Source organism: Muntiacus reevesi, chromosome 2 (genome assembly GCF_963930625.1).
Source record: "Muntiacus reevesi chromosome 2, mMunRee1.1, whole genome shotgun sequence".
NCBI classification, from domain to species: Eukaryota; Metazoa; Chordata; class Mammalia; order Artiodactyla; family Cervidae; genus Muntiacus; species Muntiacus reevesi.
The window spans coordinates 162969970-162996205 of NC_089250.1; the positions used below are offsets into that span (position 1 = coordinate 162969970).

General features: G+C 50.2%; 1 protein-coding gene across 4 annotated transcripts in view; it reads right to left on the bottom strand.

Annotated features, from left to right (window-relative positions):
• The window catches only part of FGFR2 (fibroblast growth factor receptor 2), a 105534-nt gene extending 81142 nt beyond the window's left edge, over nucleotides 1-24392 (bottom strand). For 2 of the 4 annotated variants that reach the window (XM_065923451.1, XM_065923450.1), the window contains exons 1-2: nucleotides 23931-24390; nucleotides 19847-20133 (exon numbers count right to left, since the gene is read on the bottom strand). In XM_065923451.1, the coding sequence (XP_065779523.1) occupies nucleotides 19847-20012 (166 nt within the window). In that variant the 5' untranslated portion in view covers nucleotides 20013-20133; nucleotides 23931-24390. Of the gene's footprint in view, nucleotides 1-19846; nucleotides 20134-23930 lie in introns of all 4 variants that reach the window. The other 2 variants (XM_065923453.1, XM_065923452.1) reach the window with 2 other exon arrangements.
• Between the last annotated feature and the right edge of the window lie 1844 nt (nucleotides 24393-26236).

A 26236-nucleotide genomic window follows, 5' to 3' on the forward strand; every position in this document is an offset into this window, starting at 1 on the left:
TCACTCTTCAAGACTGACGATACTACCAAGACTGCAAGCACCAGTCTTTTCAGAGGCTAGTCAAGAGACTACCTGGATTTATGAAAGTGAAAGTTGCTCAGTCATGTCCGACTCTTTGCGACCCCATGGACTGTAGTCCATGGGATTCTCCAGGCCAGAATACTGGAATGGGTAGCCTTTCCCTTCTCCAGGGGATCTTCCCAACCGAGGGAACAAACCCAGGTCTCCCACATTGCAGGTGGATTCTTTACCAGTTGAGCCACAAGGGAAGCCCAAGAATTCTGAAGTGAGTAGCCTATCCCTTCTCCAGCAGATCTTCCCGACCTAGGAATTGAACTGAGGTCTCCTGCATTGCAGGCGGAATCTTTACCAACTGAGCTATATCCTATGCATATAAAATGATGTTGCTAACGATGGGCTCCCAGCTCAAAAGGACTGATAAGGTGATGAGCTATTAAGAGTGATTTTAATTTTCCAAGAAAACCAGGTGAAAACTATCACCCATCTTTCCAATGAGATGATCAGCTTCAAGGATAGTAAAATAATTCCCCAAAATACATCAATAAGGTGAGGATGTTCAATTATAAAACAAAGCCATCCACCTTCAAGGTCTGAAACCATTAACTACTCCCATGGGAAATTCAGAAAGTGTGTGTTCCTCCCTCCCTAGCTGATTATTTCACAACAGGCTCATCTGAGGGTCCAGGGCATCTTTGGAGAACCCCAGCAGAATCCTGTGATACTCCCGCGTAATCTAGGAGGACATCAAACACATCTTAGGGAGGATGGGTGGATGACCAGAAAGAGGGGAAGAGGGAAGAAGGGGTTAAAGAGTCAGGGAGGATGGGCAAGTGGGGCCTATGGTGGGAAGGGGCAGAACGACACACCCAGCCCCTCCTAGGCCACCCAACAGCTCCTGTGGCCCAGCTTGCACGGTCCTGCATCAAAGCCATCCCAGGCCAAGATGCCAAGAACACAGACACCTAGCAGGGACCCAGACTGGCTCAGTGGAGGCAGTTCTCTCCCTTCCCCTCCCACGTGGCCCCTGGGGCTTGGCTTCCCTTCTGGGGCTGCCATCTCCAGGTGACTCCCCGCCAGGTGCTCCCGAGGGCTCCGCAGACACCGCCACAGTGGTACTGCCCTCCTCTTGCTCAGAGGGGACAATGGACCAGATGCCCCCAGAGCAGCAATGCTGCATCTGTGGGACCCTACCCACCCCTCTACCTTTGATGCAACCACCTTCCAATGACACATCACCAAGTTGCACCGCCTGCTCTATAAAATAGGACGGTTGACATGGGCAGAGTACTCCGTGGGAGATTTAAACCATACCTTTTACAGCGGTATTGCCAGTTTCGGCATTTGTTTTTTTCTGGTGAAGTAGCATACTTTTTACTCTTTTACACAGAGAAGGGGAGAAATCACAGGGAGCACAGCCCAACACTTCCCTCCTCTGTTCTGACCAAAACACAACGGGAGAAGGTTCCAGAAGCCACTTTGCTACACCAAAAGTGCTCTTTCAGAAGCTTCCACAGGCAGAAAATGTCTCTTCACATCTTTCGTAACATAAACGACAATCCACAACGAAGCAAGAAGGCTAGGACACTCACACAGTGCTGGAGTTCTTCCCGCAGCCAAGAGCGCCCAACAAACAAGGCGCAAGTCTACCTTCTGGGAGGACGAAGAGGCCCGTGTTCCTACTTGCTGAGCGCACAGCCAGCGGGGACAGCTCGCTGGTGCACCTTGGGTTGCATCACCTGAACTTTCTCCCCATGAGTTTCAAACACTTGAGAAGCGCCAGCGGCATCTTATCACGCAGCTGCTTTCCAATAAAGGACTAATCTGATATGAAAAAATGAGAGAGACAGGCAGCCTGGCAAAAAGTGAACAGGGTGAATAACAGCTGCCTCAGCTTATGGTCAGCGGGTGATTCCTGCTGGAGCACCATCTCCTTCCCACACCTAAGAAACTCCAGAGCCCTGAACCCCGGGAACTACTGGAATTTAGAACTGAGGGGCCGCTGACTGCAAAGGGAAGAGATGTGACGTCAAACAGGGCAGAGGTGTGACATCACGCTGACATCACCCACTCTACCTCTCAGGAAATCCACATGGGGACAGGAGTCCTGGCTGGAGGCGACCAGAGTCCAGGGAGGAGGGGGAAGTCTTGCAAAAGGCAGAACAGGCTGTGGTTTCTGGGACTTCGCTGCTGAATTCTTCGCCCGGCTGAATTCTTCCCCGGTGTCATCAGGAGGCCGTCTTGAGACAATTGAAGCAGCGAGCGCGCTTGGAACGGGGAGCTATTTCAGGTAACACTTGACGCTGCCAAACCAGCCATAGCAGCACTTCAGACTGTCACTTTTTATAATGTTTGCCTATAAACTTTTCCCGTGTGGTTTTTGAAATGGCGCCCAAATGCAAACAGGGAACAGATGGGAAACCTGCGTCTTGCCCTGTCCAATCGCTTCATGCAGAACGGATGACAGGTTTAAACTCTTAAGGAAGAAAAAAGCAGCGTATGCCACAGGGACAACAAACTACATCACATTGCACAAATGCACCCTTTTCTGGGGTTTCCTTGGGACCGCTGTCTTTTCAAAGGTCAGGATGATCACAGCTAGGAAGGGAAACTCCAGCTTCAAGGATGTGGGGCGGGCGGAGGGGTCCCCCAAGAGGTCTCTCCATCTCAGAAAGTCAGAGGCATCCAAACCCTTAACACACTCCTCCAGAAAAAGTGGATGACAGGGAGAAAGAAACAGAAAGAAAAGCCTGAACAGATCCCTCTGCGAGACAAGGAGGGAAGGAGAGAGAGCAAGGGATGTCCTACAAGGGGATGTGGGCGGCGGGGGCTCCCCTGGGAATTACAACACCCGCATTTGGGGCGAGAATGGAAACACAGTCTTGGTTCCCTGATGCCCTCTGGACAGTCTGACACCTTGCAGGAGAGGAACAAACATCAGCGCGGTGGGGCTGCCGCCGTCTTGCCAGAGAGACCCCTGGAATGCAGCTGCAAATGTGGCAGCCCACGGGGCACACAGCAGGCATGCATCTGATCCAGACTCGCCCTCCGGTCTTCACGATGGCCCGCCGCGGCCACACCCCGGTCCTGGCAAGAAGCGTGAACTGGCCGATACCCTGCGTTCTGTCCATAGGCGCGGGATACAGAACCGCCTCACATACACAGCACTGCCAAAGTGCTTCTCACCAGCTGGACGCGGTCCAGACAGACAGACACCCGGCATCACTTTTCAGTGACCTGTGGTGTCTTAGAGCACAGGGACTTTGGAAGAGCGTAGCCCCCACTTTTCTACGGCACAGTTTCCATCGAGGTGGCATCCAAGCCTAGCTTCAGAAAGATCTAAAGGTCCCGGGATCCCCCTCACGGAGTCAGAAATGACCACCCTCGTGTTCCCCAGCACGGGGGCCCTGCAGACGGCCAGAGAGCAGCAGCAGAGCTGGCTGTTTTCAGCTCAGACAGCCTCGAAGCTTCGCCTTTACAAGAATGGGCTTGCAGAAGACAAAATCCGGACATCAAACGGAGGCCTTATAAGGCCTGGGTACTACTTGTTCCTTCGGGGTGGGAAGGGAGACACAAATACTCTGCACAATATAAAGATGAGAGTTCTCTACCTCAAGAAATACTGCCAACATAAAAACGGGGGCCCCAAGGAATTCAAAGCCCTGGAACATGGGAGAAGTAAACAGGCTGCAGTCTCCTCTTTCCAGCCCATGGTCGGGGTGTCTTCTAGACTCACGTCAGGACTTAACACTCTCCCTGTGGGTATCATGGGGGCCAGGACGACCACTAATAAATAGCTGCCTCTGCCACAGAAGCTTGACTGTTCCAGAAACTCTAGCCTGGCTCGCATTCCCCCTGATCAGACGGGATGATGGCTAATGCTTCCAATATGGTAACCATTAAAAATTATATATTTAGGCACACCCCTCCTATAATTTAGGTCTGTCTTTGAGAAACAGGGCAAACAGCTCTCTGATTCTGAAAGGAAAGGATATTTGTTGCTGCCTATGAGAAAATAAATGCATAAATAAGCCAAGTGCCTTAAAAAAGCACCATTTAAGAGTCACCATTATCGCCTAATATTTGGACTCAAAATGTAGAAATATCCACTCCCTAATTTGTCAGCATCCCTTGATCCAGTGTTTTACACTATTCATTATAGTGCTCTCCGATATGGAGAAAGAGCGACACAAAAAGATTTTTTTTCTCCCAGTCACAATATGTGCATCAAACATTGGAGCAAAAAACCATACAGGAGGTCCCCACTGGACCACCAGGAAGAGAGTACCAATACAGAACCACCTGCAGAAGGTCCCCAGATACTGGCAGCTTTGGTTGAGCAAGAACTTCAAACCTGAGCCCTCTCTTCAAAAACCATTTCCCAGAGAGATAAGCCATTAGATGATCTGCTGCCCAGGAAGCCGAAACGGGCACTATTCATGTCGGAGGCACTCCCCCGGCCCAGGTCAGACCGACAGGGAGTCTATGTGCTTGGCCACCTGGCCGTCCAGGGCCCAAGCCTCCTGCCTTCTGGAGACACGCCTGCCAGACACAGAGGAGGAGGCTGGCCCTTCTCAAAACCTGGGCTTCCTCAAGCATGCTGTTCCAGGGAAAACCACATCATCAAAAAGCTGGCCCTGCCGACTGACCGAGACCACTGGAAAATCTCCCTCTTTCTCTCAGTGGAAGGTTTTGTACTTGTATCACCGCAAGCAGGAAGGGGGACGGGGGGAGCAGGAGGGGGGCCTGATGAGGAGGTATAGGGATGAAGGAATGACGGGGCTTGGCCTGAGCCTTGTCGGCTCCCTCTTTTAAGGTCAAGGGTGGCCTTGCCAAGGCTTCATCTGTAAAATGTACACACATCATCTCCGGTCCTGAAAACCTAACTCTCTGCCCACCCCCACCCCCAAAACACGTTCCTTCGCAAGTCCTGGTGACAGCCCTTGGTCCCAGGCAGCCCTCTTCCTTGTACAAAATGGGGGGCGACCTTCCTCATCCGATGCGCCTCCGGCTCCTGGAGCTGCTCCCTGAGCCCGAGCATTAGGTCTCACTTCTGTCCCCTCCCTGATGACTCTTCAGAAAAGGCGAGGACGGGCTGGGATGTTAAAAAGACCAGACTTAGAACAGGCCTGAATCTCAGCTCTGCCACTTAGAAAATCGTGTGACCTGGGACAGGGCCCTCAGGTTTCTCATCAGTTCATTGTCCTGCCCCTGCAGGCCAGGAACGACCATGAGCCAGCGCGTGGAAAGCTCCACGCACAATGGCCAGCGCTTAGCGAGAACTCACAGGTACCAGCTGTGGGGAAGACCTTACGGTTGAAATCCCTATTCCTCAGCTGCAGTTGGCTAATCCTGAAAGGAGGAAACATCCCCTAAACCAGATCGTCCCAACTTGGAAGCGTGGGGATGATAGAAGAGAGCCCCTAACACACAGTTTAGTGCACATTTATCTATAGTGGCATTTTGTTTCTATTGGCCTGTGTGTGTCTCTGCGTGCACACACACGTTCTCAAGAACAGGAACATGCACTGAGGTCTTCCTGTCCTTCTGGAAGCCCCTTCTCTACCCCCATAGCTGTGGGTAGTTCTGATTTCCATCCCTGGCTCCTCTGGTCCTTTTACCTACTTTCTGATCACCATCTCTGCAGCTTTTCCCACTCCCACACGTCAGTGCCCCTCAAGTCCCTGCTTGCAGGTTCATATTTCCACCTGCCTCAGGGAACACATTACCTGGATGCCAACCGAGGTCCTCTCCAAAACAAGCAGGTAACCTTCCACCTCGTCCTCCCCCGCTGGCCTCTTGCTGAATGGCATCTCCACGTGACATCAACTCAAGCTCCACGTCTGCCCTAAAGCCCCTATGCTCCCTCTCACCTCTCATCCCCAAAGCTCTTCCCCCTATTCACTCTGCCTCTGCAGAGCTGTGCCCCTACTCACAACTCTAGGAAGAAAGCAAGGGCGGATATCACTCCCACAGCCCACTGCTGCAGACCTCTGCCGTCTCTCTGAAAGATCTCTGCAGTGGCCCCCAACCCGTTACCTGTGGGCAGCCCCATGTTCATCATGAGCCACTAGAGTAATCTTTTGAAAAGCAAATCTTACCTCTACTATAAAAAAAAAAAGAAAAAAAGCAGGGGGCACAGACCACTCCACACTTTGACAAGATAAAACCCAAAGAACATCGCCCAGGCTAAGGCCTTGGTTGCTCCTGGCCCTCAATGTCTCTCCAACCACCCCCTCACAGCTTAGGCTTGTCTGTTCACATGGGCCCTGTTCCCGTACAACCCTGGTCCCAATACCCTGCATAGCAAACTTCTATTCAGCCTTCAAAGCCCAGCTCAAATATCTCATCTGTGAAAACTCCTCTGATTCCCATTAAGACAGACTGCATGGCTCCCATCTTTTTGTTTCATCAGGTCTTTGTTTCTCCATCTAGTATATTCCTACAGAATACAGTCTGTCTCCACCCACCCACCCATTCCAAGGGAGAGCTTGGGGCGGGCACTCTGCATAAAGACTGTGCATAAACACCACCCAGACAAAGCTTCCAGGGCCCCACTGCCAAAGTTCCTAGGCCAGGAGACCTGAGGTAGGGTCTGAGATTCTGGATTTCCTGCAAGTTCCCTGATGCTCCTGGTCCAAGGCCCATCTCATGAGAAGCCCAGCTCCAGGATCCCAGGACAAGCTGGAGACCTGCTGTAGCAGTGATGAACCCGGTCCACTTGGGCAGCCCCTTCACATCTCTGAGCCTCAGAGTCCTGGTTAGTAGAACTGGCTACCTCTGGGCTGGGTCAAGGTCATCATGGGGACAAAACCAGAGAGTGCCTGGGAAGGCCTTTGGTAAGTGGGGGTACATCCGAGAGAAGTCTCCCACCCCAGCAAGGGGTGCCCTGCCCACCCCTCAGCACTGGCCAGGCTCCTGCTTGTGGGCTACAGCTTGATATGACTGATCATCAGATTTTATTAATATTTTTCCAATCATGTGAGATTGAAGGCAGGAGAAGGAGACAACAGAAGACGAGATGATAGGATGTCAACGGACATGAGTTGAGCAAACTCCAGAAGATGGTGAAGGACAAGGAAGCCTGGCGTGCTTCAGTCCACGGGGTTGCAAAGAGTCAGACATGACTGAGCAACTGAACAACAGAAACCACGTGGGAACCTCAATTTGCATTTGCCTGACTTTAAAACAGAGTTTTCTTCCAAAAGAACAAATCTACCACATCATATGTATGTAAGTTACTGAAGCAGGGATTTCTGGAATGTTCCTGAACATTCAAGGATCTTGTAAGAGTCACCGTTATCAACAGCGGTGTACAACACCTGTTTGATTCCTTTCGTAAAGGAAGAGGCCTGTGGCTTATGAAAATACCATTTACTATTCATTCATCCAACAAATCTGAGATACTTGTATGGGGGGGCACAGTAACCCCCACAGAACTCCCTAAGAAAGAGGATCCCAGCTCCACTCAAGGCTGACTAATGGCAACGCCATGGCGGGCCACAAAAAAACGCTGAATGCCTGAGGCCCTGGGTTCCAGCGAGTAGGGTAATTGGCCAGCATTCCAGACAGCAAGCTCCAAAGCCAGCAATCTGACTACATTCCAGAAACAAGTTTTCAGGGGCGGTTGGTCAGCTTTCCACCTTACATTACCTGTGGCTCACAGGGCCCGTTACTAACATAAAGTGGATAACCAGTGCCAATTTAACTGGATACATTTGCCCTCTAAGTCCCTTAAAATGTAAGTGTTAGTCGCTTCAGTCATGTCTGACTCTTTGCGACCCGATGGACTATAGCCCGCCAGGCTCTTCTGTCCATGGGATTTCCCAGGCAAGAACACTGGAGTGGGTTGCCATTCCCTTCTCCAGGGGATCTTCCCAACCCAGGGGTCGAACTCCAGTCTCCTGCATTGCGGGCAGATTCTTTACCGCCTGAGCCACCAGGAAGCCCCTTGAAAGTCAGATCACTGTCCAAATGTGACATTTTCCCCAGCCCCTCCCTCAGTGAGTACATTCAGAATACATGAATACTCTGAAAGTGATCCCCGTGACAAATGGGGGTGGGGGCGGGGAGGCAAGGGGGAAGAGAAGGTGAAGAGTTCTTCCCCGAGGGCAAGACTGCCTCTGAGTCTGTAACTCGGGACCTTTTGGGGGTATTGCTCTGCAAGTTTACTTAAAGGGCTCGGCCTCTCTTCTCTCAGCAGGACCCCAGTTCCAACACCGGTTCGGAGCCTGCAGATGTGTCCCCAGACACATTCCCTCCCCTAGCAGCATCCCAGCCATTTGCAAATGAAGGGACAGCAGCTGGATACTGGGAAACAGATGGGCCTCCTCATTTGCATGGGTTTGATCTGGAGGCCCTGGCCCCGCAAGTTCAGGCCCGGCCAGAGGAGCAACTGCGTTTGGGCAAAGGCACAGATTCACAACCCGCAGGGTCTCCAGCGAGCAGCTGGATCAGGACTCCTGGGAGAGGTCCCGCTAAAGTCAGAGGGGACGGGGAGCCTCTGCGGTGGGCGGGGCTCATCCCCAGCTGGCTGGGCCCCCGCAGGACCCAAGGATGCTGGACAAGTGACAGGGATCACTTTTCTCCGGTGATTTGCGGAGAAAAGTCTCTCTAGGGGGATCCTGGGCTGGAGGACTGAAACCACATTCATTCAGGAAATGCCAAATTAAGATAGGCGCCACCGTAGTTAACCTTTCTCCCCAACACTGAGCCGCCTATTTGCATGGAGGTGAAGGCTTCAAGAAAACAAACAAACTTTGAAGAGTCGCTACCTCCCCACCGTGAGCAAGAGCTCAGTCGCTCAGTCCTGTCCAACTCTCTGGGACCCCACAGACTGTAGCCCACAAGGCTGCTCTGTCCATGGGACTTCCCGACAAGAATACTGTAAGTGGGCTGCCATTTCCTCCTCCAGGGGAATGCTCCCAACCCAGGGACTGAACCCGAGTCTCCAACGTCCCCTACACTGCAGGCAGATTCTTGACGACCGCTGAGCCACTGGGGAAACCCACCTCCCAACAGAGCCCCTTTCAAAACCCTCAAGAGCATCTGATCTGGGAAGGGCTGTGCAAGACTCCCCAGTATCTTAGCTTCCCGAGATGTGGGCAAGGGCATACCAAGTCCTTTCTTAAGTGGAGACTATTCACCCCTCTCCAGGGCACGAAGAGGAAGCCTTATTCGAACCTCTGAGTCCCCAGGCAAGGCCCCCAGGATGGGAGAAGAATCATCTTCATTACCCAGTCCAGGCCCCCTGGCTTCCTGGGCCATCTCCCTGCTTCCACGTGGGTCAAACAACAAACTGCAGCTCCAGATAGACAAGGGGAAAGAAGAAACGACCTACGCGAGTGCCAACTGCGGGCTGGCCCTAACCTCCTCACTCACCATAACTTTAACTGTGGGCACAGGTGGCTCAGTGGTAAAGAATCCTCCTGCCAATGCAGGAGATGCAAGTTTGATCCCTGGGTCAGGAAAATCCCCTGGAGGAGAAAATGGCAACCCACTCCAGTATTCTTGCCTGGGAAATCCCATGGACAGAGGAGCCTGGTGGGCTACAGTCTATCGGGTCACAAAGAGTTGGACAAAATTTAGCAACTAAATAGCAGCTACAACAGAATCTCTCACCTGATGGGCAGAGAGGCCAGGATGATAGCCAAACTGGGCACAGAGCAACCTGGCCAGCATGTCCGGCTGGGACTGACTAGGGGGCCAATGTGGTGGGTTTGCCAGTGAGTCAAGGGGTTACCCACTGCCTTCAAGACCAGCCTCAGGAGGCTGCACAGTTGGGGGGGACCAGAAAAATCCCTGACATGGCACGTAGGCTGCCTCTACCCCACCTGGCCTGGCCTACTTCTGCAGTCTTCTCTCCAGCACACTGGTCCCCTCGGGGCTCCCCCAAACCCCTTCGAGACATACCATGCTTTTACTTCTGAGGACCTTCACCTAAGAATGGTCGGAATGGCCCCCTCGTTCTTTTGCAATTATTTGACAAAGGCCCATCTCCCCATCCCCCAGTCCACAGGACTTGAGACTTTTTTGCTTGCCACTCTTATCCCCACTGAGCCTGGCACAGAGTAGGACGCAGTAGGGTCTCAACTTAATTGGGGGGCAAACTATGCACCCACAGCGATTTCGCTGCAACGTGAAAGCTGTGCCACAGTCATCCCACAGCACTCGGGTCTGGAAGCTGCGGCTGCATCAGGGCTTTGAGGTTCAGAGGGGACACACTGTGGGGCTGCCTCCCCGCCAGGCATCATACAACTTCTCCCCCACACAGAGCCCCCCTGCTGAATCCCGGCATCCTCTGCATCCGCTGAGCAGGTGATCTGTGCAAAGTATGGCTAACTGAACCAGCCCTGATTCACCCCCACGTCTAGCTGGAACCACTCAGAGAGCACTTTAAAAAAAAAAATCATCAAACTGAACTCTATTTGCTTTAAAAAAGGGCTCTGCTCCTCGGCCTCTTTTTTTCCCCTAGGACATCCTTCCTGGCCAAGGCCGCAGGAAGTGTAGGTGTTTGGAGCTTCTGCCCTTTCATTCTTGGAATTTTTCCCCCCTTTTATTTTTATTTTGTACTTTTTTTTTCTTTCCTCGTCTCTGACATTAGCAGCCCCAGCATGCATTATGTCCATGACCGCAGGTTGCAGGAGCCCTGGGAATACCAGCAGTCTCATAGGTAGGCCTTGACCCAATCTCAAATCAGAAAATGCTCAAGAAAAGCTTAACACAACGTCAAACAGAGAACCAAAACTGAACACCGAGCAGGTCCCGGGGTAGACCACCCAATGCACTCGGGACAAGGAGAACAGGATGGCCTGGAGCTGCTGCGTGGGGGTGAGTCCTTCCCATCCTGACTCCCTGCCACGTGACTCAGCCTGGGACACTAACTGGGACTCAGAGCAGCCACCCTCTAGTCTCCTGGGCAGCAGAAAGGGTTAGCTTCTTACCGATAAGCATACCACCAGAGGCCATTCCAAAAGAATCCCAAAGCAGTAATTACTGGAATGGTTTTACTGCCATGACTTTTCTTCAAATAGCTTTAGGGAAATAGATGTGGACAGACGAGAAGAAGCAGCACTAACCAGCAGTGTCCTTACATGTTAGAGAGTCAGATGACAGATTTAGGAATAGGCAGACCCCCAGAGGATCCCACAAAAGACCCTCCTGCTCAGGAACGGGGCATGCATTGGGGAATCTTTGCTGCACCAATAAATTGACTCCAAGGTCTGGGCCCGTGCTCATTAACTATGGAGTCTTGGAGGAATCATTTCATCTCCAAGAGTCTAGGTCAAGAGTCTCGTCCGTATAAATGGGAATGTGGATAGCTGGGGTCCACTGCATTATTAAGATTAGAGATGGTGCGGGGAGGAGGATCTACAGGAAAGTGGGTCAAAAGGTACAGATTTCCAGTTAAAAGAGAAAGAAGTCCCAGGAATATAACGTAAACATGATGACTGCAGTTAACACTGGCGTATGGCTGGTATACATAAATGTTACTGAGAGTAAATCCCGAGTGTTTTCATTACGAGGGAAAAAAACTTTTCTCTTTTTGTGTGTATGTGTCTATATGAGATGCTGGATGTTAGCTAAACTTACTGTGGTCATCATTTCACAATACATATAAGTCAAATCATAACACTGTACATCTTAAACAGTGCTATTATACCTCAATAAAACAAGGGAGAAAAGATTAGAGATGATATGTCAAGGTATCTCGCACAAGGTCCAACACACAGCAGGCACTTAATAGATGTGATGACAATAAGAATTATTGTTATCATCTGCCTTCTCATCCTCTCAAGGAAGGAATGAGCTAAAAAGACTATGACCCCACCCACACGGCCTACCCCTACTCACACCCTCATCCTTCATACCCCCGCCCCACCTGTCCTGTCAGGTAACCCCCACGGGGTGTAACATGCAAATAACCACTCAGCTCCCCTCCACCCCCAGTACCACGGGTACCATAACCAGCTCCCTGCCATGAAGACTGGAAGTCCAGACACCTGTGCACTTAGCAAGGCCCAGCAGGCTGCCTGGAGGAAGTCACCATAGACCAACCCGGCAAGCCCGTCTTAGCATGCTATGGACACCCTTCAAGGGCCAGGACCCAGGCAGAAAATGCAACACCCCTCCTTCCTGCCAACCAATCCCAAAACCCTCTCTCCATCCTTCTTTCTTTGTCTTTGGCCAAACCACACAGCAGGCAGGACCTTAGTTCCCCAACCAGGGATCGTGCCCCTTGCAGTGTAAGGATGAAGTCCTAGCCGCTGGACTGCCAGGGGGTCTCTCTCCATCCTTCTTCATAGGGCCTTTTGACAATCCTTCGTCTGGAAGCCCCCAAACACAGAACTCCCTGAGAAAATACATTGCTCTTTGCGAAGCGCACATCCCGCTGTTATTACATAGCTGCAAATGACTTCTTTCGATAGGGAAAAAAAAGTCAACCCCGAACTATCTGGACCTCAAGCAGCAAAAGGATCACATTTCTAAAGTCCAGACTTGTAAATACCCCAGATAATAAAAAGGGTTGGATAAAACCAGGGCCAAGAGCTCCCTTTCTATTTTAATTAATGTAAATACCTCTCATCAGAAGACTTGTCATCCTATATGGTAGGGTAAACATCCCTGAAATATCGACTAGACATCCTATCTCAGGTTTTTACATAAAGGAGGAAGCTGGGTGGGGCGGGGAGGAAACGAGCATTCACTGAGCACCTAGTATCTGCCAGGAACTACAGTAGTGGCTTTACATCCATTTGCATTTAATCCTTAAGGTCCCCCTTACAAGATGTTTATTATCAGATAGACTTTTAGATAAAGAAAGAGAGGCTCAGAGAGGTTATCTAACAAATCCAAGGTCACAGCACCAGTAGATCATAGAGAGTCAAACCTGCCTCATCTAGCTCTCAAGGCCAAGTTCCTTTGGAGAGTTTCTGTTCTCAGAAAGCACATCACACACCATTTAAAATGATTTTACTCATGTCTATGAAAAAAAAAAGCAAATGGAGAATTCAGGCTAATTATATAAAGGATTCCTGGTCTTTTACAGATGTGAGTGATTTTCAATTGAAAACCTTTATAATATTTAGGATCTATAGTTAATTGTGTGCCCACTTGGGTCCGCTAAGAAGGCAACATGTTTCGGTCAAGGTCAGAAGGCTTAGAGGGATGGGAGGGAGGTGGCTTCTTTGGAGGGTGAGGGACATGCAGGATCTTAGTTCTCTGACCAGGGATTGAACCTGGGCCGCTGGCAATGAAAGGGCTGTGTCCTAACCACTGAACTACCAGTGAGCTCCCAAGGGAAGGTGGTGCCTTGAAGGCAGTCACACTCCTTTGAGGCAATCTCATCATCTATTCACGATCCGAAGTTTAAGGATTTTCAAAGAGTTTAAACCCTCAACTCACCCCTGCAAAGATCTTCCTATTCACCTTACAGCACCTCCCCACCTCCCACTCCCCTCAACACACAACGCTGACCTTCTCAATGTCTTGATATCTTTAAAACATTACAACTGGTCACGTATGGAAAAACTTAAGAGTAAACTAGCCTTTAAAAAGAGGTCACACATAGTAACTCGTTCTCGTGTAGAAAATAATCATCACAGTTTATACAGAGTTTATTGTACTAATGTCAGAGCTCGGAACTGGGCTCTTTCTTTCAAGTAAAGTGCTGCATATAAATCACAAAATATATACGTCCCTTGTCCTCAATTCTGAATCTATCGGTATTTTCCTTATAAGCTATTTTTTTGACCTCCTCATAAAACATGTTCACCACGACTCGACATTCTATATACGTGCATTCCATTCAGACATGACTTGGAATTTACCATGCTTTAGTTGGACAGGGGTTAAAGGAAAGAGTAGGCCACACCTTAGCTCCCTGACTCAGTACAGTCAAGAAGCAGCTGAAATTTTTAATATCCACATGAAAATGGCAAAAGTCCAGAATGGGACGTAACTACTTATGGTATTCCAAAGTGGAATAAGTGACAACAGCTCACACCCAACATCTTAAAACTTCATCAGTGTCCAAAGTTCCTAAAACACAAATTACTGAAGCTCTAAAGCATGCCTATTTTGCTTGACCTGTACTCTTTAAGGATGACTGTGGTCTAAACTGATCATTATATATCCTTTTGCATGAATCTATAAATGGTAAAAGCTTGAAGTTATACAAACAGAGGCCAGTGAAAGCCTGCAACCACCACCTACCACGGATGTGGCTACCATCTTGGATTGCCTATCATGCCCTAAAATGGAGTGGTAACAATCAGAACGAGGGAGAAAAAAACACTCGGGAAGAGTGTGACCTCTCTTAATTTCAGAAAAAAACATCTCCAGGACATGGGGGACCATCACGGTGAAAAGGCCAGCAGTTTGTTCAACCAGACTTCTTTACAGAACTGGCCTTCCCTCCCTTCCCCACCTCCTCACATTCCCTGATCCAGGAAAACCAGAACTGAACCTAGTGGGGTAACTCCAGGTCTACCTGAGTGATCAGGAGGAAGTAGCCACTGTGTACAGATTCTCAGGCTGCCAGAAAGCCTTAAGGCTTCCCATGAAGATAAACACTGTCCCCAGAATGGAACATGAGCTGCGTAGAGCTTTATAAACTCAAGTTCAAGAGCCTCTAGCAAGTCAGAGCTGAATTCTTCAGGGTTTGTTCATCGTGGATTCAAAGATCGGAAACCCTTCTCCTCTTCGGCTTAAGGTCAAACATTCCACCCTTGCTTTAGGTTCATGATTTGGCACATACGGCCTTCAACACTGTCACGGTCAGTTAAAAGAAACCACTACCAAGACAGCAGAGTCAGAGAGAAGGACACACGGTGAGGTTATGATACAGTTAACCACACCAGGTCCTGCAATGCCAGGGAAGCTGGAAAAGGAGCCATTTCTAAATCTCACTTGGATACAGCAAAAGCATAAAAAGGAAGCAAAATCGAAGGCAAAAGTCATCTCTCCAGAAAAACGAAATAATAACAAAGACCGTGCGTCTTTTGCACAGCCTCATAAAATGCACTGGATCAGAAAACCACTTGTGGCACAGCCTGAAAAACTTCCAAACAATCACTTTTGAACTGCCTACCTAGGCAAGTCACCCTGCTACAAATCTTCACCAACACAGCAGAAAGTAACACACAAGTTGTATTTCCTATGGAGCCTAAAATCCCAAACTCCATTTCCCATGTTTTCCTTTAAAGGCTAAAATTGGACAGGATTTTTAATGGAAATGTACAATTAAGCCAAACTCTGATGGGGGGCGGGGGGCGGGGGGTGCCAGGGGGAGATAGCCTTTTAACAATTATCCTAAACACCCAAACAAGAGACTGCAAACGGGAAGGCTCCTGGACACATTTTATTGAGAATGTAAACATTAAACAAAACTCTTCCTGTTTAAACACTACCCCAGTTATTTCATAACCATGTAATTATTCATTAAGCTTGATATTGAAAACATCTCACAGGGATTGCTCTGGTTATGTGAATCCTCACCCTCAACTTAATGGGAAAGACTTGAAAGCAACAAGTCTTCAGTGATGGCCCAGTGGGAGCTAGTCATCTAGTAGGGGTGTGCCTGCTAAATCACTTCAGTCGTGTCTGACTCTTTGCGACCCCATGGACTGTAGCGCGCCAGGCTCCCCTGTCCATTGGATTCTCCAGGCAAGCATCCTGGAGTGGGTACCCACTCTTGGGGATCTTCCCAATCGAGGGATTGAACCAGAGTCTCATTATGTTTCCTGCATCGGAGGCGTGTTCTTTACCATAGCGCCTCGCAGTGCTTTAATTGGTTAAAATAAAAACAGCAACACACACACACGCTTCAAATCTGCATCACAGCAGACCAGTATAGAAAGTATACAAATACCAATTCTCTGGGCTTGCCAAATTTTTGCTCTAGAAGTAATATTAAACACAGCTTTTGTCTATGAATTGTGAAATACTTTATATACTAATAAAGAATGTGTACTTCATTGTGTATTTAACTGCACAAGCCTGCATTTGGTTTAATTTACTAAGAATAAGTCCTTGTTCCTGAGCTAACTATCAAGTTACAGTCAACTCTTAAATATTAACACTCATATTGAGGAACAAAGATGCAGATAATACAAAACAGAAGATTATTTTAAATCATTCATTCTTGGTATGCGGATATATTCTTTTTTTCTTCCCTTTTAACTTGCAATTAAATGCGTATGGCTGATATTATGGCATTTACAATACTTCTAACGGAAGACCTAACCCACCCTGGAAAAATCTGACAGTGGGGAGGTCTTCATGTAGACCCCCTGCTCCATCTCTCTGCTATTGAACTTTGGACCAATTCACATCAGTTCAGGACTGACTGCATGACCTCAGAAGGTTGCCCCAAAACTGACTGCAAAAAAAAAAAAAAAAAAGGAAGCTACTTTCTTCCCAGGCTGTTGCTTTTCAGCATCACACTTTCTGGAGGGTGGGAAAGTAATTAAAGGTTTTGGGTTGGAAAAGGCCTTTTATTTTAACTCCTACTGGGCTGGTGTAAACAAAGATGTCGTTAAAGTCAACAACGACTTAATTAACCAGAGTAGGTGACAATGTCAGGAAGAACTTGAAAGCAAGAGTCCTCTCTGCTACAGGGTAATCAAGCTTGACTATAAATAATCAGAACCTTAATCAACAGAACAGTACTTGGCATTGAGGACTGGCCGCCTTGAGTCAGTAACTGAGTTGAAACCCTGCACAGCTGGCCCCCGACAAGAATGACTGACCAACTGAAAATACTCATCTTTTGAGTCTGCAATATTAACAACCAAAATCTTCTAGAGATTATTTTCTTCTTAAGTCAGCTGAGTAGACCCAAACCCACAGCTACCACTTCAGAACGTGTCCAGAAGACAAACGATACATGACAGGTGACAGGATATATGATCATGATACATGGTAGATGAGATGATGTTGATACATGACATGATGATAGATGATGGATGGGATGGGATGATGATCAATGAGATGATACTGTACAAAGCTGGGACAATTGGAAAAGGATCCTCTAGAAGGAGGGCTCAGGCCCCTCCCTGGAACTTAGTCACATTTTTCTCTGGACATATGTATCTAAACTGAGCTTCCATATTAGCAAGTCAAAAAGTCTTCCAAGATCAGGCCTTGTACGATAGAAGGTTGAGGTTGAACTTACTTTATCTAAAGCTATAGTTAAAACACACCGTGGAGGACAGACAGCGATTGATGGACACACATGGATGGGGGACTCTGTCGGTCTCTCTCCAATTCGCCAGGACCACAGCCTAAACTGGAGCTGCCGGACTTAGTCTGCTTCCAGTTGCTAAAAATTCTTCTCTCTCGTCTATAATTAGATTACCTTCCTAATAGCCTCTGACACCAAAGCCAAACTCCTGCGCTGGAAGAACTCATCTTAGGGCTCAAATCAGTCAACAGGGGAAGTGCAGACCCTACAGAAAGCCAACACAGCTGCTCCTCCATCAGGGAGCAACTTTCTTCTCAACTATCTCCAAAAGCCTAGATGTTTCCTGATGTTGTGGCAACTGACACAGCCAGCCCATGGGACTGGGAAGATGGGCGTGTCCAACTCACCGGCAAACCACGACAACAACTTGTCCCAGGTGCTCATTAGACACCAGGACAGCATTTTACATCCAGACCCACTTAAATCTCCTAGCAACCCTTTTAAGGCAGGTCATCAGAAGGCTTCCAAGGATATTAATATTCATTTAACATTAATAAAGAGACCCTGAAGATTGTCTAATCCAGCCCTCGGATGACAGAAAGGGAAACTGAGGGCCAGGGGGTTGTGTGCTTTTTCCAAAGCCGCCTCTGTGTAGGGTTTTGCACAGCTTCCACTAAACCTTTGTTTGGAAAAAACCTCTCACAACTCTGAACGCAAACCTCATAGGAGCTGTGAACCCCAAAATACGACCTACCACTTCAGGGAATTCAGGCACCCCCCCTCAACCCCCAAGTGCATTCACAGATGCCAGGTTGGGAAGACGTCCTTCCAATACTCACATTGTTGGATGCACATTTTTACACAAAGAACTGTCAGGGGTACTGCATCCTTGTCTGTCTCCACTTCCCTCCCCATCTCTGCCTCACCTCTTCCTACCAGTATGTACACACACATTTTTAAACTCCATTCAATAATTAAAGACGATAAAAAGAGGTCCTCCAGGACCATTTTACACTTTATGTTGAAATAAACTCCAATCACACTGCCCTGAAAGTCGAAATGAAAAATGACATTTTCTTCCTAACCTGGGCCGCTCCTGGGCTCACACTGCAGGAAACCCCCCCACTCAGCAGCCTCGGTGAGTGTGCTGAGCCATGCACCCCGGGGAAAACAGCAATTAGAGAAACATCCATTTTAATTATTAGCAAAATTAAAGACGTACAGGCATGACTTTCACAAACCGGGAACCTTTTCCCTCACATTAAGCCCTTTAAACATGCATCCCCATTGCAAGTGACAGTGGTGCTCCTGTCACCAGGAGGCAGTTCCATAATCCCTGGAGCCGGAGCCTGTGAACACTGCAGACACAAACTCCTACCAGGCTCCCTACCGGAGACCTGGAAGCCACTGCAACATGACTACACCTGTTTATTGCAAACCTCTGGGTAAGAAAAAGGGCACGAGCCTCCACTTGTGACTGCTGAGCAGCTTTTGGTAAGAAGCGCCTCCGTTTTAGAAAAAAAAGATATGCCTTTATCCTTGCAGGACTTGGGGTCTCGGTGGGAGCCCCCCCTTGGACGGGGACACAGCCCTCCCCTCCGTCTGCTTCTGAACGGGCTTGCAGTCCTCTTCCGAGCAGGGTGTCTTTTCCAGAACGGCTGACGGACCACAGCCCACCAGGCCCCCCGAGCTCAGCGGGCACCAGGTGGGCTCTCAGCAAACAGGTTCATTAAGTGGCGATGAGTGCTAGGATCTGCCGTTTTATTCTCGGATTACCACTCGAAAAATAACTCAGCTACCAATATTCCCTACTGATGACAGATCTCGAGCGGCACCAAGTCGGGGCTGGGCTACCGACGTCGCGGAAGGACCCGGGAGAAGAGGTTCCAAGTCTGCCTGGCGGGAAAATTCAGCCCTGTTTTGTGCTCACAACTGGCCTCATGCCTTTCTGCATGTTCCAAAAATGCATAATGTGCTGCCTGCATGCAATTTCCACAGCTGAAACACCAGCGCACGCCCTGTTAGATCTGGAAGTTCTCAGAGATTCGGGAAAGGCCCAGGTACATTTCAAATTGACCTAAAATAGAATCTGCCGCTCTGTGACGTGTGGCTTAAGTATTATGAATTACAAGGGCTAAAAAGAATGTAGTGTCTCAACCCTCTCCACGCTGAAGTTCAGAAGCTCCCTCTCCTTAGACAATGAAAATAAAATGTCAGCATTTCAGAGGTTGGCAATTTCCCTGCGTGACTCCTTTTGCAGCAAATTGCTATCCTTTACATTGTGAGCAAGACTCTCTCGGCTAAGCAGGGAGTGGTAGATGGCATTCAACTCCGAGCTGCCTGCCACAGCTCTCCTGGCACTGGATGAACTGCCGGCCGCCTCCTTTACCCAGCACAGAGAAAAACGCACACGCCAAGAAACCACCGAACTACACCACCCTGCCCGCAGTGTGACAGCTGAGAACCTTCTCTTGTAATCCTTGGCTTGCAGGGGGCAGAGAGCCACAAGCTCCCGCTCTTGGAAGTCTCCTTCACAACACAAGGGGCAGCTGATTCTCAAACAGGCCTTGACCTCAGGGCCACTTCCCCCAGACTAATCCCCAAACAAACTTGGTACCCCGAGAGCAAAATGAGATAACTTACCTTCCGGCTCAACCGTGGTATCGTCAACTAAATTGAAGGAGGGCCGGGCCAGGGACAAGGTTGCCATGGTGACCACAACCAGGCAGAGGAAGCGACCCCAGCTGACCATGGTTACGGTGCCGATCCCCTGTCCTCTTCCATATCTCCATGTGGACGTTAATCCCATCTGCACCCTTCCTCTACGAGCATGGACTGCCTGCAGCAATGCCTTCAGCCGGCGGTGGGCTCAGGAACCAAGGTGCTGCGGCAGCCGCTCACTGGCCTTGCCGCTGCTGCTGCTGCAGCCTCTAGAGGAGAGAGACACGGCGAGTCAGTGAAATCTTCCCCAACACCAATTCAGCTCAACCCAGTTCTCTTTCATCATCTGCAAATACCTTCCATCCGCACCTGAGTCCCAGGGGTTTCCACCAGACCGGTCCACAAAAACGTGTTAGGCTGATGGTTGAGAAAGCCTACTCTTAAGAAACAGAGATAAAAAGAGTAGCTACAGGACCCAGATACGTGCAGCCACTTCAGCTGGGCAAGTGGACTCTCTCCTCCTACCCACTGTCACCTCTCCCGCCCTCCAAAAGTCGAAGCTACGTGACCTTAGTTTCAAGGGCAACTACAAAAGCCAAGTTAACGATGCTCCTGGCATAGCCAGCCTCTCGTTAACTTCTCTCACGCCAACTGGGCTTCAGAGGCGTCTGCTTCTGGGGGCTGGAGCTAAGTGGCTTGCTCCACCCTCCCTGGAGACCTCAGGAGGAAAGGAGACCAGCAAAATAAAAAGAATCCCAGGAAGGCGACCAAAAATTCCCACCAGTTTACACTTGTCAAGATTCATTTTCAAATGCAGAAATGTATTTCAATCTTTTCGCCAAGCAGCCACTTACAAAGAATGAACGGGACTGCAGTACATTCAAAGCAGCTGATCCCAAAAAGAGATTCAAAGCTTGAATCCCATTCCACTGTGACGAATGGCAGCCCAGGCCTAGTGGATGTCTTCAAACTAGACAGTACATTAAGAAACGGGGCAGATGCAAACTCCTTTGAATAACACGGGTGTTCATTAATGATGATAATGGTGACAATGATATGTAAATTATTCTTAGGGTAGGTGATTGGGCCAGTAACTTTCAATATGCTAACTTATTGGCTAAAATTTCAGAACAGAAGTTACCAGGGGGTGTTCAATGTACTAATCTGCTCACCCATTTAATCCAAAAGCAAAGAGAAATTTCCAAGCTTAAGATAATCCAAAACTTTACATTTGTTCGGTATCAATTACTAAGAATAAGAACCAAAATGCACAAGCTTCAGAGAATTTGATCCAATCACAGATTCTGTGAATTATATATGAAAGAACCACATTTTATAGGATTGAGAGTGGAGGTGAGACCTTTAATATACAAACTCGAAACTCCATGCTTTCTGCTTGCAGACTTCATGTTTCACATTATGACTTGGGATTTCAATACTGCCTGAACGTCCCCAAAGTTACATCAGAAAAAAACTTTCAGCCTTGACTAAGGATTAGAGTGGGTAAGGGGAAAAGAGGAGGAAAAAAGAAAACCTCTTCTTCAAAGAAAGCACACGTGAAACGGTGTGATTCACAGCAAAAGAAGAGTGCGTGCGCCCACCTGGGGCTTTCAGGTTGCTTGAAGGATTTCTTTGGCCAGTTTTTCTATTCCTCTTCGAGGTAAGAGCCTCAAAAGATAACTCCATATCTATTTCTACATACACGTGGGAGGAGAACACACATTCTCACTGATTTACAAAGCATTTCCAGAATGCATGGGAATTTTTTTGCCTCTAACAACTCCGGGAACAGTCTTAAATCCCAGCAAGACAGTGGGCCCCAGACTGCTTCCCAGCCCCCTCACCCACCTGTCCCAGCCTTAAGGGGCTTCCTTTGCAGGGAGAGGCGGACAGTGAGTGACCTCAGCCATCTCAAGCCATCCCTTCACGCCATCAGCTTGCACCAGCAACTGACTTATGTAGCCATTTCCAGATCCAGACTCCGCAGCTGCCCCCCTTCCTTCCCAAATCTCTGGAAAGTGGAGGCAGAGGGCGGCAGGACTGCCCAACTCCTCACCCGAGTGGACAAAGGTATGGAGGGACCTCCTGGGCGGGATAATAAGGTCCCCAGGCTCAGTGTTGGGAACACAGGCCCAGCGTGCCGCTGGCGGCCACAATCCCAGCTTCCTGCCTTCAATACCATAATCCTTCCTGGAGTCTGAGCCTCAGTGAAAGCCCCAGCGTGTTTATTTTTCCCCTTGAAAGGGAACTCTCTTCTCCGCTTGGGCCCGGGAGGAGTTGTCACCCTCCTAGTGATGGATGGCTCTTCCTGGCCACCCGTTCCCCAACTCCCCCCTTCCACGTCCATTTTCACCTCAGCACAAGGCTGCCCCCAAAGAAGCAAAGTGACAAGTGAGAGGGCTAGGCTGGGGAGTGGTCCCTATGCCAGATCTATGCAGTTTACAGAACATTCCCAAACCCTCCGCCCTTCAAGAAGACAAGTCAATACATCACCCGCCTTAACTAAGCCTCTACCCAAGCACTTGGGAGCTTTGTTCCCGGCAGTCTTCCCATCAGTCAAGAGTGCCAGGCAAGGTGGGGGGCTGCCCAGGCCCCCAGGGGGCAGACCCACCTTCCAGGCTCCAAGCCTTCCTAGGCCCCCCAGGGCTGAACAGAGCAGGGGGCTCCCAAGAGGTCAGATGTGGTGGGGGTGGGAATTCCTCAACACACTGAAATTTCAAGACAAAATATAGGCTGACCCGGGACCACCTTCTCTTCCCCGTTAACCCCCGACAAGCCAACGAGAACTTGCAGCAGCTCCGGGAGAACTCAACACCACCAACCCGGTTTCAATTGTAGTTCTTTGATTTGTGTGCTAGGAATATAGTGATTGTCTCCCCCTTCTCGGGGCGCTAAAGAGCTCAGAGAAATCTGCATTTTAATTGACATTCCAGGGCGAGAGAGAGGGGCGCCCGATTGCTTTTCTATTCAAACTAAACAGGCTTTTCAGATGAAAATGAGTCGAGGCCGGTGGAAGATTTACAGGGATTTGGGACCCAGGGGACAATGGGGTTTTAAATGTTGATAGCGTTTCACACCAAACACATAATGGGTGAAAGAAGGTTTGCCTTTAAGGGTGGTTTTATTGAACTGGGCGAGAGGGAGGAAGGTCCGGAGAAGAGTCTGCAAAGGAGCGGGAGGCGCGGGGAGCTGGTGAGGGTCCGAGGCGCCGGGCCGAATCCCTGCGCCTGGCCCTGTGGCCGCGAGGGTCGGAGCCAGCGCCTGGCCCGGCCCTCGGCTGACTCCCCGGCGCGGCCCCGGCGCTGAAAGAATGAGCGCGCAAGTTAGAACTCGCCTGCGCTTTCGACATCTCCGAGCTGCTGCCGGTAGAGCAGGCAGTGAACTAGAAAAAGTCGGTCCAGTTCGCCCCCTAGCCCCAGGCGTACCGCGCTCCCTCCAGCCGAGACGGCGGCTGCGGGCCAGGGAGGCCGAAGGGCACTGCAATCGGGGAACCGGAGCAGCCCCCTTACCAGTGCGCCAGCCCCGCCCCGAGCCCTCGCCTACCCTACAGAGGTGTTGCCAGCCCCACCTCAGCGCACCCCTCCCGGGGAAGGGTCCCCGGCCTGAGCCTAGATGAGACGGAGCGGGGGCTCCCCGGGCCCCGGAACGCGCGCGGCAACTTCGAAGATGCCCCCTCCGAGTCCGGGACCTACCGGGCTGTGCCATCAGCGAGCGAGGCTGCCCCGCCGCTCGCCCACCAGCTCCAGGGTCGGAGGATTGCGCCCGGCCAGCGGGAGTGCGCCGGCCGGAGTTTGACAGGGAGGCGGGCGCGGGGGGTGGGGTGTCATCGCCAGAAGCAGATGTCAGCATCTGGATGGGGGTGGTAGCGGCAGAACTTCCCAAACGCCTGCCGTCAGCAGGCACCCAGCTCCCCGATCACCTATGCAGCCAAAGAGGAAGGACAGGGAGCCGCCTCCACAGTGCCAGCCCCCCGTTTGGGGGGCCGTGCACCGGGCGTCTCGGGCTTCCACCGCGCCCACTCTCCCGCCCCGCGAAGCTCCCCCGAGGCGCCCGACTCGGCGATTACCTTGAATGGCAACGATCCCCGGTGATCGGGTCTGTTCCTGTGCCCAGCGTGGGTCGGGATGGAGCAAACGAAGAACTCCCCGCAAAAAAAAAAAAAGTGGTCCTGGAGTCCTCGCCGGCGCCAAAGTTCCGAGGCTTCACGCGCACCCCAGGCTGCGGAGGCGCGCGGGCATGACGCCCGCGGGCTGCGCTCGGATTTGGGGAGCGGGAGGAAGAAAGGAGTCGGGTTTGGCGTTTCCTCCACCAAACTTCGCTCGCAACTTGCGAACGCTCGGAGCGCGGAGGAAAGCCGCGGCCTCGGGGCGCCCGGGCCCCGCCAGCCTGGAAAGGAGTCGCCGCGCCGGGCCAGCTACGCCGCGCGCAGACCCCGCGGCGCCCGAGCTTTGTGGCGGCCGCGCTCGCTCCCTCGCTCGCCCGCCCGCTCGCTCGGCTCTCCGCGGCGTTCTCCGCTGCCGCCGCCGCCGCCGCCGCCCCCTCCCGGCGGGTCACGCCCCCGCTGAAACCCGAGCCGTTTCCTGGACGGCGGCGCCCGCTCTGCCAATCAGCGCCGCGCGCCCCGCCGCCCCGACTCGGCGCGGCTCCCGACGCCTGCGAGCGGCCCCGAGACCCCGGCGGGGAGGGCGAGGGGGCCCGGGCCGCACCGGGACGCGGAGGAGCAGCAGGCAGCATCCTCCGTGAGTGCGGCCGGGGCCCGCGCTCCCTTCCTTCCCCGGGCAGTTCGCCTGACCCACGCTTTGCCGGGTGGTTACGTTACGTTGTCTCATTTCAAGTCAAAACAAATGACAGAAAGCCTGCTCTCTACCCACCCCCACCCCCCGCCACGAGACTTTAAAATGCATCTGCGTGGTATTGGGGCGCGTGGGGGAGAAATATAATGAAACTGAAACTTTGAGACGAGAGAAAGTAACCTGGGGAATGCCTGCCTATTCATCAAAGCGATAGCGATGAGCAAAGAAACGAGTATTTACGGAGGTTCTGCTATAGGCAGAGCACACGAAATAGAGTCTTCTTTTTCAACCGCACAGCCACGCTGCGTAGTAATAGTCCCAGTTTTTGCTAAAGATACAGGGTGAGAGAGGTTATTTGCCCAGGGTTAACCAGCTGGTTAATGGCAGCAGCTGAGCCTGACTGAATATGGCTCTCTTGGGGAAAAGTTCAAAACTGGGCGGGGCGGAATAGTATTTGGTACTATATATTTGGATCAATAAATTCGGAAGATTCTAAGGACTCAAATCTGCTATAAATAGCTATATGACCTTGAGCAAATCAATTCCTCTCTCTGAATCTTAAGATTCTTCAACTAAATGCCAAGCTGTAACTGGTTAAAGTTCATATTTTCCATTTACCTTTTTCACTAGGCTGTGTCTACAGGATAATTTATTCTTTAACATACTTGCTCTCCTTCCCCACTCATCCAGCTCCCAAGCAGTGGTGCCTTAAGTCCAAGACAATATAGATAAAAACCTTAATTATTTTTCCTTAAAAAAGGTCATTAAACCCAGAAGTGCTTTGGAGTCCTAAAGATGGATGGAGCAGCAGTACCAAATTGACCTGGGAAATCGACTTTTCCTGAATTTAGAAAGGCAGTTGCTTATGGGTCATTGACACTGCACACTTCACAACATTTACAAAAATATTTTTTCAGGGTGCCACATCATTAGAAAATCATTCTTCTTCACAATACCTCTCAGAGAACTTTTATGTAAAATTACTGAAACGCCAGGAGTACAGGTCCATTGAAATGCTTCAGGCAAATGGCTCTGAAATTCTGTTTGGGAAATGTGACAGCAAAAGTAATAGTCTGAGTCTCAAGCAAAATAAAATAATCAGTTTCCATGCTTGGGGGCAGGCTATGATTTTTGGTCAAGTCTTTGAACCTGGATCAGTCCCAGAATCTTTTAATTCATGGAGACACCTTAGCCAGGTGACCTCAGCCACCTACCACACCCGAGTTGTAATGACCACATCAGTGCTTTTCAATGTCTCAGATCAGGCTGAGTGTCTGCCTGCTTGGAGGCTGGCACTTACAACTTTATATTCCCCACCAATGGGGATCTCAAGTCTCTCAGGACAGATTCCTTTCCCATCCTGCAAGGAATCCATCAGGCATTGAAAATGCTGTTAACACGTTCTCACATAAATTACTGGTGCAGGAAGCTGCCATCCCTACCCACTGTTCATCAGTGGCTCTGTGTACCCTGAATGAAAAGGAAGCCTTCCGCTGAAAATGACAAATAAGAACACCTACTTCAGTGTCCAGATGCAGTCTGCAGAATTTATTCTTTGTAGGAATAAAAAGACACCCAT